Below are 17,126 nucleotides of genomic sequence, written 5' to 3'. Positions count from 1 at the left end.
GGGGAATTGGACGGTTAAGGGGGGGGGCGGTAATGCGTTGCCGGTAGGGTGAACGGGCGGTCCAGAAGAAAGTGCTTTAGGGCCTTCCATATATGGGGCGAGAACTGGGGGGGGGCGGGTGGCGCTCCCTCCCGGGGGAACCGAGGCCCGTCGGGATAGAAATTGTTCTCCGGAACGAGCTCGCGGAGCACGGGCCTAGGGGCGAGCGTGCTGGGCCTGAGCCGGGTGGGCCGGGCCTGGAGGGGAGGGGGGCCCACCTGCGCGAGGCCTGGGGAGGGGGAGCGAGGGAGCAAGGCCGCCGAAGAAGTACAAAGGCGGCGGCGGTGGCGGCGTCATCTTGTCGTCGTGGTCCCGGGCCCTTCTCCCCCAGCTTCCTCCTCCCTCCCCTCCATCTCTCCTTTATCCCACCCCAATGCGGCGGCCTCTTCGTGGCGAGGACGTGGAAACCGCCACCCCCAACCATCGCCCTTAGAAATTACTCAGAAAGAGGCTGCTTTTTTAAACCTCTTCTGACTCGGTGGCTGCTGCTGCCCTGGGCCAGGAAAGAAAGGGAGAAAGAAACAAAGAGAGGAGGGGAGGGAGGAGGACTTAGGGCTGCATCGCGTTCCCGGGTCCCTCATCCGGGTGTAAGACTGTGTGTGTGTGTCTCATCTTCCCCCCCCCCCCCTTAGCTGACCCCTAGCAACCGAGAGGGTTCAGGTTTGGTATATGAAGAGGGGGAAGGGCCAGAAGGGGTGGTAAACCTGGGATGCTGATGAGTTTGTTAAGCATGACTCAGTGATTTTGTTCCTCACCAGGCCATGCAGGTCTTGTCCTAGGCCTGGGTGGGGGGGCGGCGGGGGGGAGAGCCCCCCCCTTCTCTAAGGTCGAACACTGTAGCTGTTTTTTAACAGGCTATACAATACTGTCGGCTTTGTTTCACAGAGGAGCAGACTTTCCCCAGACTTTTTTGGGAGGGAGGTGTTGCTATCCCCTGTTTCACACCACCACCCTCTCTCTTTTGTGTATTTGCCCCTAGCTGTCCCTAGTTTGCCAAAAGTATATAGCTTTCTCTTTTGTTCCAGGTCACTCCGGTTGTAGGTCGTGAACGTGAGATCCTTTTTAATCCATTTCCCTTAAAAGTCCATGGAACATACCTTGCCAAAAAGGTGCTCAAAGCTTGCATTTTTAGGAAGGGTTTAGGGGACTTGCCATCCACCCTATTCTTATTCTTGAGTGTGGGCCTTTTGTGACTTTGTTATTCTAGTCAAGGTTATTGGGTTTGAAACTGGGTCTCTGTGACCTAAATACTATTTGTCCTGTCTTTCACGTTATTCTAAGGAATACAATTTTTTTACCTTAAAGGGCTTTCTTCTCTCATCCTTAAGTTAAGATAGGTTTCTATCCCATCTCCTCTTCCCTTCTCATCAGTATCCTTTTGAATCCCCGAGTTTGTGAAAATATACTAGTTAATTTGAACTGATAGTTTAGGGATGCTGATTTTAAGAATTACCCACAAATCAAAAGTTTATTATGTCAACCCAAAGAACTACATTTCCATGAAGGGAAAATAAAGGTACCTTGTTTTAATTAGGAATTTGAAGATTTTGTTACTTGCCTGTTTTTTTTTTTTTTTGTTTTTGTTTTTGTTTTTTTTTAGATGAGTTAAAAGGGGCATTTCTCTTGTGGAAGCAACTTTTACAATATTGTTGCAGCTCTAACATTTAATCACTGAGAAATGCGACCCAATTAATTCCTGTTTCAGTCCTTAACAAAAGGCATCATTATCCTTTACAAAATGATTACTTGATAACCTGACTAATGGTAAACAGGCCTCCCCGCCCCCAAAAAAGTTTATGTGCAGAATTCACTAGTTAGCATGACTTGCCTTGCCGGTCCTCTCAGCTGTTCCTTATCATATTGGAAAGTCTGGGGCTTTTAAATTGACTGATTCATGATGCTGCCTTCTATATGGAAGTTTAGATTGTCCTCCTTCCTTACATAAAAGAAACTGGAGCAGTATTAATGGGATTTAAAATTTTCCCATTACTGTAGTTGTAGGAGTTCCACAGCCTTAGTTCTTTAGGTCTTGTAGGAGTTGGCAGCCTCTGGGATATAAATAGAAGCTGATTTCAGAGGCCCCTGTTGACGAGGTTGTATGTGAGAGCCTCCACCTCAGCCTGTCACATTGCAGCCTTGTGACAGGCGGAAGCTAATGTACCCACCCATGTGATCTAAGCTTCTGAGAAGTATTAAAGCAAGCAGAGCACACGTGATGGCATTTAAAACTGGCTTTCTAGGGGAAAGCAGGGAGATAGAAAGCAAGGTAGAGCATGCTGGTTTCCTACTAGCTTTTATCTTAGACCAGCTGGAGTTCTTTAGCAGGCACATTTTTTTATGTATTCTCTTGGGTAGAGAAGCAAGTAACAAATTTTGATATGCCAAGTGGACATATTGGTTATTTTTTATTTTCATTTTGTTTTGTTGTCCCCCATAATTTGCTACTTACGTGCCTCAAAGCAACTAGAAAAAGACAGTCCTTAATTTTCAGATTTGAATTAATTAAAATATTAATCAGATTGAGACTTAATGTGTATGGTGTTTATGAATTTTTATATTGTAGCTTACTTTTAAAGGTGTTGTCAAGTGATACTTGGATCTGTAACAAGCATAATTTTAGTCATTGGAAGAGTAGTAACTTGAAATTGAGTTTGACTTTCTGCATTGTAGAGATCCGGTGTACTTGGAACTTGGTAGGCCATCAAGTTTTCATTTGCATAAATCACCGAAGGGTATATTTGGTACTGTTTTAAAATATCTTAGTAAAAATACTTTTAAGCCAGTTTTCTAAATAATAGGGCAACGATGAAATATGTTTATAATATCCAGCTCTTAAAATGAGTAAGCTAAATTTCCCTACATCCTATTTAAAGGGACAGGCAGCTAGCTAATAATAGGAAGTCAAATCTGGGAACAAGTACATGACTACATATGCATGCAGTGTTTTCGTTAATATAATCAATAATCTATCTCTTACTTAGGCTTATACTAAATTCATATTAAAATTGAAATATACTCCTGCCCAAGTGCCTTTACACAGACCAACCTCAATACTTGTTGTAATGTTACTCCTTTTTAATCTCTTGCTTCTAAAGAGCTTTTAGCTTCCTTATTTCATTTTGACTCCAGTGTTCCTTCCTGATGGGAATTTTTCTTGTTTTTCTTCCTCTTAGTTTACCTCTCCCCTCCTCAAATTATCTTGTATTTACTTGTTTGTAATCCCCTCCCCCCAAAAAAAATAGAAAATTCTTTTCCAGGAGGCTGTTTTTTCTGTCATCTGTATTTTAAGCACTAATAGCCAACTTGTACATATAGGCGCTTACAAAAGGTTGTTGAATTTGGGATTCCAGCTAGAAGAATATTAACCCTCCATTGTTTATTATTTTAGGGATGCAATGAAAAATAGTACTAAAAATAAAAGTATTGGAATAACTACTTTTAAAATTTCCAAAACATTTTATAGTATTTAATTTTCTTAAGATTTCCTTCAATTATCTATGCTTACAGTTCTTTTTAGTATAGTTAACCAAAATTTTCAAGTTTCTCGGTTATGGTTTAATTAGTTTTTTAAAGAATTGAAATGTTCCATAAGCCTTTTAAAATTTTGCTACTGGCAATTATACTAATATTTTAGAATGACCTGAAAGCCTTCCAATATCTATTTTTTAAAAATCTTATAGTTTACTTTCCTCTAAGTACAGGGAATTTTTATCCAGGAGACAACCTACTGAACTTAAATTACTCTTCAATTTCTGGCAGATCAGTTGATTAAACTGAATGCCAATTATAACGGTGCCCTTGGAAACACAAGGATTTGGTTGCTATATCGAGTTCTATCTAGTAACCTTGCATCAGAGAGATTAACTACTAGTAAAGGTGAAGTATTTATAATGCCATAACTTTTCCATGTCCCTGTTCCCAGGAGCAGCAAAGTTTTGTTGCCTGCTAGAAAGTAGGATATGGAGGAGCATTTGTTCTAAATTTATCTCAATAGAGTCCTTGGCTGAGTAATCTAGAAATTGATGAAATTGATTAACTTAAAGTAAATTTATCAACAATAGTTAATCTTTTAAGTACTTAAAGAAATAATTTTCTTCAAATATAGAGTAAAAGGAGGGATTTCATAAGAAGTAACTGACCTAGAGGTACTTAAGGATCTGCACATATGTTGTTGCCAGTTAACAGGCTGGGTCAGATTACAAACACTACCTTGTTTAAACTCCCTCTGTAACTTTATAAACACTTTTCGAGCTTTAAAAGAAGACAAGTTGAGATTCCCTATCAAGCCCATTATATTGGGGGGTTTTTTCTTCTACTCATCCAAATATTTAACTGAGTAGATAATTTACATATTGTTTATGAAATTACTTAAAGGAACAAAATAGAATGATAAAATAATAATACTAAATCTTAAAGTTTATGAAAAGTTACATTGCTTTGTTCTCTTCCTGAAAGAATCAGTCATTTTTGAGAAGTAATATAATGGAAATTAATCATTAATGATGAGAAAAAGATGAATGTATGGTTTTAGAATTTTTCAATATGAAAATGCCATCGGTTCACAAAAAGGGACAAAAATTTAATATTTTCTGCTACCAACATTCATTATGAGTAGTTTCTGCTTCGATTAAGAATGCTGATGTCATTTGTTTCTAGAAAAAGCAAAGATACTGATGATATCATACCAACTCAATGATTGATTTTGGTGATATGCCAGCTTCTAATGCATTTTTTTTTCTGGTTTTATTTACAGCCCAGAGAAATGGCTCAGGAGACAAACCAGACCCCAGGGCCCATGCTGTGTAGCACAGGATGTGGGTTTTATGGAAATCCTAGGACAAATGGCATGTGTTCAGTTTGCTACAAAGAACATCTTCAGCGGCAGCAGAATAGTGGCAGAATGAGCCCAATGGGTAAGTTGTTGCCAAGGAAAATCATAACATTTGAAGAAGTGGCAAAAAGAACTCTAGAAACAAGTATGTGAACTGAAGCTGGGGACCTATACTGAAATCTACTGGAACCTGAGGGCAGAAATTTGAGAACTTAACAAAAGGCAACAGCAAAATACTTGGCAATTTACTCAATTCAAGAAGTGTGTAGCACCTACTATGTGCAGTGCACTTTGCAAGGTGCTGGAGAGAAAGAAAAATGCAAATAGGCCCTTGCCCTCAAGAACCTACTTGAGGGATTGGAGCAGGGATTGCTGCATAATGATTTAGCTTTTTTTTATATTTTGAGAACTTGCTCCATGCTTCAAGAATGCTTTGGATGTGTCATTTTATATTTTGTTTGAACCATCACCCTAGGAATAAGTAGAGGATTCTGCCAACATAGTAAAGGTGATTAGAAGATCAATATACCTAAACATTTTATGTGTGGTTATTTATTAATATGGAAAAATCTTTAAGGTTACTTGATAGTAGACAAATGATTAGAAATTGCAAAAAAATTTCAAGAGTTATGAGGAATCTTTTGGACGTCTAGTCCAATTGTACCTGAACAGGAAGTCCCTCCTACAACATTCTCTTGACAAGTGGTCACCTAGCCTCTGCTCTTCCAGTGATGAGAAACTCAATATCTACTTAGGTGGCTTTTTCCAGCTTTGGACATCTTGTAGGTTGGAAAATTTTTCCTACCTGAATCTTTAAGAAGTATCTCCCAATCTACTGTTCCTGTTTTTGTTTTACAGGATCAGCTAGTGGTTCCAACAGTCCTACCTCAGACTCTGCATCAGTTCAAAGAGCAGAAGCTAGTTTAAACAACTGTGAAGGTGCTGCTGGCAGCACATCTGAAAAATCAAGGTAAGATTTTGTTTTCAGTTTATTTTTGTGTATTATATTATAAAACATAAGTGACTAAAGATGTGCCATATTCTAAAATGTTTAGATGTTTGAATGAAAATATAAATATTTCAGCTCCTGTAAAGAAAATGCTCAGGATGTTCTACTTAATATTAAATCTTTGTTCCTTTGGGATTCAAATTTTCAGATAAAGAGCACATTTTAACTTTTTTATTTGTTTATTTGTTACAGCCTTTACCTTCTGTCTTAGTATCAATTCCAAGGGCTAGGTAATTGTGGGTTAAGTGACTTGCCCAGGGTCATACAGGTAGGAAGGGTCTGAAGCCAAATTTGAACTGAAGTTCTCTAGGCCATGGCACTTTATCAACTATGCTACTAGCTGCCCTGGCTTTGTATATTTTAAATCTTAAATGAGGGCACAAAGGCAATAAATAACACACTTGACTTGATCGACTTAAATGGGAGTATAATTCAACTTTGTAACCTTGGCAATTTGGTACTATTGCTAAGTACTAGTCATTCAGCCTTTAATTCAACTCAAGATAATAGGGAGGTGGATTTAAGAGATGAACAAGACCTAATTATCCCTTCTCTCAAGGAACCTCAAATCTAGCAATCAGGAGAAAGTTTAAATGCATTAAAATGCAAAGATCAAACTTACACAAAATGATCAAAATATATAATTAGTTCAGGAGAATCTTGTTTGTTGTAACTAATCAGAATTTATGTTGCTTGATCATTAGCCTATGTACAGAGAAAAAGAGAGAATGGTAGTTGTCCTCTTTATTTAAAAGAAAGAGTGACTATTAGTCAGAAATTATAGATGAGCCCATTCAGTAAACTCTTAAATTCCTACATTGTATAAGAACTGGCCTTTTCTCTTAAGGAAAAAGGCATTTGTTAAAATAAGAACTAGAAAGCATAAAAGTATTTTAATTAAAACTGCTGCAGAGACAAAATAGGCATCTTCATATATCTTTTAGCTGTATCAAGTTTAAAAGGAAGTACCCAAGAAGCTAAAATATTTTGAAAATACACATACTTAAAACATCAAGCTACTAATGCCTTTTTAAAATCTTTATTTTGCTAAACTCAAATAGAAATGTGCCTGTGGCCGCTTTGCCTGTAACGCAGCAAATGACAGAAATGAGCATTTCAAGAGAAGACAAAATAACCACACCGAAAACAGAGGCATCAGAGCCAGGTATGCTTTTAATTGCTTAACATTAATTGAAGGTCCTTCTGAATGCTCCTCTGAATTCTGAAGAGAAGATTTATATGGGGATTATCACAATTTCATAGAAGAATGGAAGAAAAAATATTTTGCACTATTAAGTATTGATCTAAAATAATTACTTTTAATGTAACGAAGCATTTAGTAATATGGAACTTTAAGTAGAAATGAAGGGATGGTTTGAGATCTTTAAAGTCACTTTTTACCCAAAATCTACATGTACTAATTTCCATGATGATTAGGTCCTTCACTCCTTTGGTTAAGGTATTAGTAAGTTGCTGTTAGCTTGTGAAGTGACTGAACAGCTGTTCATTTCTTATACAGCTGTAAAGTTATTTGTGTATCTTCCTACACAGACACAGTATGTGGTAAATCAAGTTTTTCTCACATGTATATGCAGTAGTAAAACTTCAAATTCAAGATCCTCCTAATTTGAAAATTGTGATAATACAACCTGACAATTACCACTGTAATGTCTGAGGAAAGAAAATTACTAAACCAATTAATATAAATATTACTCTCATAATAGCAGTTTAACTTTTAGAATAATCTTTTAAAGGAATTCAGCATTGTACATGTAAATATATGGTACTAATTTCAAAGTGGTTCTTTCCTATTATTATAAAGCATACTCGGCAAAAGAAACATTTTAAATAAAAGGTTAGTTTTTGGAGATTCTAAGGAACTTAGAAAAATATTTGTGACTAATTCTCATTTTTTACTTTTAACTTTTTCTCCTTTCCCAGGGAGGAGAGGCTTACTATTTGAGAAATAAATGTTAACAGCTTGAACGATTTTCCTCTAAAGAAAGAGTAGAATCTAGTTTTTCAGTGAAACTTTGCATTCAGTAAAGGCTTTTCATAAGCATTGAAGAAGAAATTGCATGGATAATGGCTATAAGGTTTTATTTTAATAATAACTGGAAGAAATGTATTTGTACTCAGATACAATGCTAATGTTCTCTAAAAAAAATAAACCTCAGAGGAATTATCCTATTTTAAGGAATCCACCCAAGCAAGAAATTGAATGTGAGGCCAGCTTGGGTAGGAGGTGACAGTGAGAGAACTGTCAAGAAAATATGGATTTCTGTAGTTATATAGCAGATTTAGTATTGGTCACGTTTTCTGTAACTAGGCTTTGTTAGACTAGGCTCAGAAACTGTACTAAGCCTCTTTCCTTGATAAAATATAAGTTCAGATGTTAATTTTAGCAATTTGTTATCTTTCGTTCATGGTCTTCCTGACTTAAATAATGGGAGGAAAGGTTTAGAAAGGAGAGATTAGACATTCCTGGCATTTTTGGGATGCCCTAATGATCATCACATCAGTAAAATGAAATAAAACTTGGTGACCAATGCAAATAGCTCTTATGAGTATGTCAAAAACATATTTCAAAGCCAAAAAGTGAGATAGTTATTATACTACCTCCTTGTAAAAATTAGATTGCAGAATCATTTCAGATTCACTGAATGGCGACCTTATGCATATGTCCTAGTTAAGAAATTGTTCTAATATCTAAGAAGATAATGTTTGTCTAATTATCTATTCTAGAAAAACAGGGTAGGCTGTGTATTCTATTTTTGGGACATTCTGTCCTATCATTTCCTTGCAAATCACAAATATAAACAGTACATACTACTGTATTAACAGGAAAATTGCTTAGGTAAAATTCATAATCTCTATTTGGCTATTTACTTTTATTAACACCATGGCCAAGATCATAGTTTATATTTACAAAAGTTCTTAACCCAAGAAATTCTCAATTTTGCTTTAGGCCAGAGATAGTTTTGGATATATTATTTTCCTCCTTTTACACAATGGCTGAACTCCCAACCTTCCCTTCCCACCTACCCCTCACCCTCCATTCCTTTTGCCCTTCTAATGGTGCATTGTTTTTCTTTGCTTAGCAGTTAAATGGAAAGAGTACCTGACAGGGGATATAAAATTTCTATCATCTGCTGAGTTGATAATTAGTTTGACCTTGGGAAAGTCACTTAACTTCATGCCCAGTTGCTACTTCTGAGAATAAGGAACAGTCTTCAGCTATAAATATTAAGGATTCCCACCAAGTAAACTATTTTATCATTTCCCAGGAAATGTGTCAATAAATATAGGAACAGAAATTGTTCATTTCTATTATCCTTTCTTGGATGTATCAGTTTTAGCTCAAGTTAAGTTTTTACAAAGGAGAATTCCAGGGTACTAAAACTTTTTACACTTTTATAGTTTTATTACTCTTTTTGCTGTGCTTTGATTAAAGCTCTTGCCCTAAAAGAGTTATTCTCCAAAACTTGCAAATTATCAATGCCTCTGAACCCAAAGTTTATACTGTAATGCTGATTGCACTGATACTTATATAAACTTTTAAGCAAAATGTGTATGGATCAACAAATTAGGTTATAAGACTTCCTGTGTTGCCTAGTGAATTGTAAAAGGCTACTAGTTTAATAACATATTTGGAGAATTGGTTTAAATTACTTTGGGTCTCAAATGAAGAATGTTCTAAGTTTTTTAAATACTCCTTAGGGTTTTATTTTTAGGATTTTCAAAAATTAAGCTTATTCTTAGGTTAGCTTGAATTTGACTTCTGGAGGCTTTTCATAATTTGCTAGTTATATCTTTTATTGGATGTTTTTTTATATTACATTCACAAAGGAGTAACACCTGATAGTGAAACAACTGGCTCTCTACTAAAGGCATAAATATTGTGTCTTGCTTCTATAATCCTAGTTGTTATCACAACACATTCATTTTGTAACTATTTCTAGTATGTTTAGAGTTGCTTGTGCCATTAAGACTATAAAAATATGATTGGATAGAGGAGATGTGATTCTAGCTGCTTTTCTCCATATGGTAGGCATAAGATGCTAGTGATTGGTATGGGTATTTGAGTGACTCTTAAAAAATATCCTTTTAATTTAAGTGGTTTGGATTGATATGGATGGATTAACAGTGTCATTTTGAGAAACTAATGCTTTTGTTTTATCTAGATGAAAATAATTATGTTCTGGTTAATTTATAGTTTCGTTGTAGTTTATTTGGGTTTTGCTGCAAACTAATTTAGTCCTAAATTAGAAAGTTGATTGGTCTACTTAGTATGAGTTCATGTGCTTTTATAAACACTAAATCTATATAAAAAGTGTTATCATGTTTGTATATAAAGAATCCTTAAATACTGATAAAAATGTTGGTCAAAGGGTTGTTTTTGAAAATATTTTAGCAACACTGTTGTATAGAATGAGAGTCCTTGAGGAATCATTTGAAGGAATATCATCATCAGATATTTTAAAAAACTGTCAGCCAGTTAACTCTTATCAAATTTACATTTCTTGGCTTTTATTCTCCAGTTGTCACTCAGCCAAGTCCATCAGTTTCTCAGCCTAGTACTTCTCGAAGTGAAGAAAAAGCTCCAGAATTGCCTAAACCAAAGAAGAACAGATGTTTCATGTGCAGGAAGAAAGTTGGCCTTACAGGTATTTTCAAAAGCCTTAAAATCATGCATACTTGAGAGACCACTAATGTTCAATATGAGTCAGACTGGCATAATGCTAAATTTAAAATAAGTCATGAAAAATCCCACCATCAGAATTTCTGTTTAAGAAATTGAACAAATAGGTATACAAGGTATAGATATAGCATCTCTTAGATCCTTTTTTAGCTATATAGCTGTAATTTTCCATATGCCATTATTGCCTACCTAGTGATAAGAACTTTATACATTTATATATATTTCTTCTATTTGTCCTTAACCTTCCCATAATGATAAGGAAGAAAAAACTTGACAAATCCCAATGACAATTTTCTGGTTTACAATAACAGTCTAAATTAAAGGGCTAATTCACAAATACTTTTGGTAGGTAGAAAGTTTTCTTCAACCATGGTCATAGTCTCTTTCCTCACGTTTTTGGTGGGTAGGTGTTTTAAATATTAGTAACTATGTGTAGGCACGTAAATATTTTCTATCTTAATGTATAGCATGTAGGAGTTTGGGAGTCAGAAAGTAAGATGTCTGATTCTACCTCTGCCTACTACTTTGTTTCCTGGTCAATAAAATATAGATATTCAATAATAATAAAGGGCTCTTCATTTTTTAAGGACTATATAAAGATCAGTTCTATTGCACAATGGAAAATAATAACTGAATTTTTTATGAAGCTAAATAGTAAAGTTAAAAGCTATTTCTCTGTATTCCCTAAATAATTTGGATGAAAATGTATGCATTGCTGAAATGCAAAAGATTTAAAGTATTTTTCTCTATATTATAGAGGTATTGAACTTTAGTTCCCCTTCTGTAATGACTTAAGAACCTATAAATTATACTACTTGAGAGCTAAACTTCCCAAGTGACTCTACTTCCTCTTTATTTGTACAGGGTTTGACTGCCGGTGTGGAAATTTGTTTTGTGGACTTCACCGTTATTCTGACAAGCACAACTGCCCCTATGATTATAAAGCAGAAGCTGCAGCAAAAATCAGGAAAGAAAATCCAGTTGTTGTGGCTGAAAAAATCCAGAGAATATAAACTAAATTACTACTTGTGAAGAGACTGAATTTTGTTTTTGTTTTTATTTTAATATATCGTAGGAAAACATTAAAGAGCAGATGCATGGCATTTTCCTTTGATGTTCTCCAGAGTTTTACTTTAAACTTGTCTGTCTTATAATTGATATTTTAGGATGTTTGGGTGTTTGTTACAGGCAGAATTGGATAGATACAGCCCTATAAATGTATATGCCCTCCCTCTGAATAAAATTGGATGATAACCTGCACCATAAATTGAAATGCACAGATATTGGAGACAAGATTATTTAGTTCACATGTGCCAAACAAATATGTAAAACCTGCATGTTTGCAGCATATCTGCCTTTTGGGAATGTAATCAAGGTATAATATCTTTGGCTAGTGTTATGTGCCTGTATAAAAAAAAAAAATGGTACACCAGAAAAAGACTGGCAGTCTACTTTTACCATAGTTAAACTTTGCCCTGTTAATTTCTACAACTCATTCTTTTGAAGCAGAAAGTAAGCTATATATAAAGGATCAGACCTTTTAAGTGAAATGAATATTTTTGGTGCCATATATAAGCCATGGTCTACTAAATGCTGTGAAAGTAAGACATTCTGACTTAAAAGGGTGAAAACATTGAAACAAGTTTATTTGGGAGTAAATCCATCAAACTGACTCAAAGACTTGATTCTGTCTCTGAAACAGCGTGCTGGCCTGCACCAGAAGATTTGTCTGCTTTACTCTTGTGTAGCTAAAAATGTTGTGTAGCACAATACTGTAGTAGGGGTTTTTGTTTGTTTACAAGAAGAAATAAACGCTACATGGTTTTACATACAGCAGCTTTAATCAAATTACGTGCATCTGATGAACCTTATTTTGCAAAAGGTGTTTGGAACAGTTTGATTTCTTGTGTATAACTTCTGTTGAATGTGTTTTGGGTTCTGGAAAGGATGTTTAAAGCTTTTTTAAAACTTCAGTTTTCAATGTAATTGCACCCTTCTGCATGGAAAAAACCATAACCAACATGGCTTACGTGGTACCCAGAACCACTCTCAGAGGGCTGCTTTTATCATTTTAATTGTATTTGGGTGTAGGACTATAGTTGTTCTTGGGTGTATTGCATGGGCTGCATTATCTACAGCATTGTACAATAACAACTCTAGAAAAGGCAGTATACTTCACTGATGCTTGTCTGGTAATATCACTTCTGTGTTATAATGGAAGGTTTTTTTTTGTGATGTATGAAACTTGTGGTTTTTTTTACATAAAAATAGTACAGTTTAGACTAGTGTTGTGGTAATGCCTGTTTTCATTTGTAAATAGTTAAGTATGTACACAAGACAATACTTTTTTTTTTTTTTAATTGCAGTGTTCAGTCCTAGTTTTTACTTCACTCTTAAGGCATCAGGTTTTTGGCTTAAATTTTATGTATTTTAGTTTGGAGGTAGATATGCAAATGTGTACAGATAGTTCATATTTATGTATTGCACATAATCATGCTCCTCAGCATTTATGCTATATTGTATTATGTAAATAATAAAAATCATGTACAGAGGGAATTATTTCCACTCATTCATTGGCTTTTTAACAATGGGTTACTTTGAGAATTAGAAGCCTTAAAGGGGGAAAAAAATTTGACTGATAACTGTATTATGTAAACATTCATTTACTTCATTTTTTTTTAGTCTGTATATATGCTCAGCATAGCTGTAATGTCACTTTATTTTTCCATCTCAATCCCCAAGGAGGATTTATCCCACTGGAAATGCATGGCAGATGGAATATAATTTTTAAAAGTTGGACTTTTATCAAAATCAGTATGCCAAGATATGATTTCTAAGGGACAGAGTGTTTCTTGCAACTTAAAGATAAAAGTAAATTAGTGAAGATCCATAACTCCATTTACACTTTCAGTTTAATCACTTTATGGTTATAAATTTTCTTTCCTCTCCTTTGGGATTTGTCATGGCAAAATGCAAGAGTGCTTAAGTTTTCAAAGGCATACACCATTGGTATTTTGATGTGTCTTGGATTTTAGTGTTTTTCTTAAAAGAAGAAAAAATTCATACAAACTGAGATGTGCTGTCCAACAGGAGAGAAAGGAATGGCATAATTCCTGGGCCAGCTTTGGCAGCAGTTGTCTTGTTGGCAAAAGGATAACACCACCAACTTCCACAATGGGATTTTAGGGTTGGGAAGGAGTACGTTCATTTTATCTGTACTCTAGTGCTTCCTGTAATGTATTAATGGGATTCCTCATTCCCCAGAGCCTCAAATTTCTGATTTAGAATGGAAATGTGCATGTTGAAATATTGGTTTACTATTAAAAATTGTGAATGATGTTAAATCTAAGTTCATCACAGTTGTAGAGCATAGAAGGGGAAGATGTTCTGTTATCCAAGTGCAGATTTCAATTCATTTCCCTACTCTTATCTCCAGCTAACTGATGCTAGAAAAATTTAAATGGTAGCTACTAGTAGAAGAAAGATGTGTGGTGAAGAGAAAAAGGAAAGAAGAATTCTGCAGAAATAGAACTTTTGAAGACCATACAACTTCAATTTTGAGAAGGTCTGTATGATCAAGCACTGTGCTAGTTTTTTAAGAAAGAAATTGCTGTTTCTAAGAATTTTTATTTGCACTGTTTTTAAAAACAAATATTAGCCTAAAATAAAAAGCATTACTGAACTGAGAAGTCTCAAGCAAGACTGTTTATATCAGTATTTCAAAAACAAAATTATCATTAACATCTTTAAAATCCTAAAAAGCTTTTATTTTTATCCTGGGTTTGAGAAATGCAACACTTCATAAAATCTGGATGAATTTGACGACAATGCATTCAGTGAGGCCAAGACAAGGGAAAGCACTATGTTAATGTTGGACTGAATATTTAAGATTTAAAGCATGTGATGTTTTTATTTTCATTCTCCTATCCTTTCAGTCTCATATATGAAATATGTAGGTACAGTATCAGACACTAACCTTTTCTCCCCTCTAGATTTTAAAGCCAAAATGAGTCTCAAAGAGCTTACAGCTAAAGATAATAAATATTTCCAGGTAAGCTTAAGATTTTTATATATTGCATTATGTGTAGCTTCTAACCAATCGAAATCATTTCCAGGCAAAAAATTAAAATGTTTTATAATCTTTTAAACTAATGGATATCATTTTGTTGATGTGGGTAACGCCTCCCAATAGTGTAGATTTCTACCCATCCACTGTTCTGTATGACTTCAGTCTGTAGACTTACGTAAATCTTCAGAAGACCAACCAAAATGCTGGGGTCGTGGTGCTAGTGTAACATTCGGCTGTCTGGGTTTTGCTATGTGAGTGGCCCTCCTTCTATGCCTATGTATGTCTTTTATAGCTCTGTATAGTAATTTGTTTTTTAAATCCTTACCATTCTGTCTTAAGAGTCAATACTAATTAATTGTTACAAGGCACAGAAGTGGTAAAAGCTAGGTAATTGGGGTTAAGGGACTTATTCAGGGTCACACAGCTTGGCAGTATCTGAGGCTAAATTTGAACCTAAGACCTAAGATCTATCATCTCTAAGTCTGGCTCTCAATCCCTGAGCCACCTTGCTGCCCCAGTTTTTGTTGATAATATACTAGAGTTGGGATATAATGGCTGGAGACCAGCATAACTTACCTCTGTGACTAAATCACTAATCTTTCCCCAGGCTCTTAAGACTGAAAATAATTGCTATTCTGCATTGTTTTGTATTTCCATATTAGGGGTCAGGGATTTTTCCTTTGAGGAAACTTACTTACATAACTTGAGTGCCAGAAATTGGAGTCAAGAAACCAGAGTTCAAAACCTACTTCATATAGCTATGACTCTAGGCAAGTCACTTAAATCTCTTGCCTCTGTTTCTATTTTCCCCCTAAGATTATGAGGATCAAATGAGATAATGCATGTACTGTGCTTTGTAAAATACAATGCAGTCAGTAAACACACATCAGTCACCTGTCAGGCATTGTATCCCTAGGGATACCAGAGAAGTAATAGTCTACTTTTAAGGATCTCACAAATGAATGGGGAGCTATATCCAAAGAAGCTATTTACAGCATATATTAGGAATAAGAGGGAAGATGGTATTAAGAAAGATTGGGAAAGGTTTCTTGTAGGGGGTAATTTTTAGCTGGGATTTGAAGGAAACCAGGAAGCAGAGATGAGGGAGAGAATTTTCTGGCCAAAGAGGATAACCAGTGAAAATGCAAGGACTTGGGAATTGGAGTCTCTTTTGTAAGGAACAGAAAGGAGGTCAATGTCAGTGGGTCATTTGGGGATGTAAAATTGAAAAAGATTGCAAAGGGCAGCTAGATTATAAAAACTTTGAACATCGAATTAAGATTTTTATTCTATCTGATCCTCTGAGTGATACTTGTACTAATTGTCAGAAGTTTGACAAGACCAGTACAGTGTAGTCTGTTCATGTGTACCATAAGTACCAATACTATGTCTCACCATTGATTGCACTGATTATTAAAAATAGGGAATTGTTATTTGGGGGGAAAGGAGCCTGATGGTGGCTGTATAGTAAATGTTTCCCCTAAATATTAAAGCCTGGATTTGATATGCATAAAGCTTTGCAATTTTATTTTTACTTCTTCCAGTTAGACCTTTGGTAAGGAATCTTATCCTTTTTGTGTAATTCACTTTTTATTTTGAAGAATTTTTAAAGTATAACTATCAGGACTTTACAACTTTAAGCTAGAAAATAAGACTTTTGTAAAGGTGTGGAGGATATGAGTAATGTGCATATATAGGGGGGAGCTAATTAAAAGGCACTAGCATTTTAATCTGAAGCCTAAGAAGGCCATTTGACTCAAAAAGTGTCTTAGAAATATCAATATAAATGTATCTTCTAGTTCTGAATAGTAACACTTTCCAAATCCTGGGCTTTCATAGAGAACACAGTCCTTCCTCATCTTCCATCTTGAAAAGTAAACTCAGAATTGGTCATTTTGTGTTCCAAATATTGAATGAATCCATCTTTTTCTTTTTGCACAAGCAGTAGTAATGTTTTTTATTTGTCAGGCATGGCAGTTTTGATGTGTACTTTTAGCCTTTAAATATAGATCATAGAATCAGATTTAGAACTAGATTGATTTCATTTAGTCTAAAAGCTTCATTTTAAAGAATATTTGTAATCTCATTGATTCTCAGCTGCTGAACTGTTCTAAGCTCTCTTCAAAGCCTTCCTCATTCTTAGCAAATCACCTTTACTTATACAACTTTCAGATTTTAATAAAATGCAAATTTCTTAAAGAAAGCAACTATTTTAATTTTACCTTTGTGTATTCCCAGCACCTGGCACATAGTTGCTTAATACATAATTGTTTGGTAGAACTCTCTTTACTACTCTACATCTCAGAATCCCTTGACATCTCCATTTCTAGCCTCTCTACATTCTTGACCTCATCCTTACTATCTTCCCTCTAATCTTTAATCCTTTACATTCTTCTGGAACTCCCTGCTATTTACAGTTATGTCCAGGTCTCCACATCCTAAAAAAATCATTCGACACTACCCATCCTCTCAAGCT

At 35.3% G+C, this 17,126-nt stretch overlaps 1 protein-coding gene across 1 annotated transcript in view; it reads left to right on the top strand.

Moving 5' to 3' along the window:
* ZFAND5 (zinc finger AN1-type containing 5) overlaps nucleotides 1-11,684 on the top strand; it is a 17,039-nt gene extending 5,355 nt beyond the window's left edge. Inside the window, exons 2-6 of the mRNA XM_044659481.1 lie at nucleotides 4,793-4,952; nucleotides 5,729-5,840; nucleotides 6,941-7,044; nucleotides 10,421-10,546; nucleotides 11,446-11,684. Of these exons, the coding sequence (XP_044515416.1) occupies nucleotides 4,802-4,952; nucleotides 5,729-5,840; nucleotides 6,941-7,044; nucleotides 10,421-10,546; nucleotides 11,446-11,594 (642 nt within the window). The 5' untranslated portion in view covers nucleotides 4,793-4,801 and the 3' untranslated portion in view covers nucleotides 11,595-11,684. The remainder of the gene's footprint in view (nucleotides 1-4,792; nucleotides 4,953-5,728; nucleotides 5,841-6,940; nucleotides 7,045-10,420; nucleotides 10,547-11,445) is intronic.
* The last annotated feature ends 5,442 nt before the right edge of the window (nucleotides 11,685-17,126 follow it).

The sequence above is a fragment of the Gracilinanus agilis genome, chromosome 1 (assembly GCF_016433145.1).
Source record: "Gracilinanus agilis isolate LMUSP501 chromosome 1, AgileGrace, whole genome shotgun sequence".
Taxonomy (NCBI): domain Eukaryota; kingdom Metazoa; phylum Chordata; class Mammalia; order Didelphimorphia; family Didelphidae; genus Gracilinanus; species Gracilinanus agilis.
The sequence above is the reverse complement of the archived record's forward strand: the minus strand, read 5'-3'. Positions and strand labels throughout refer to the sequence as shown.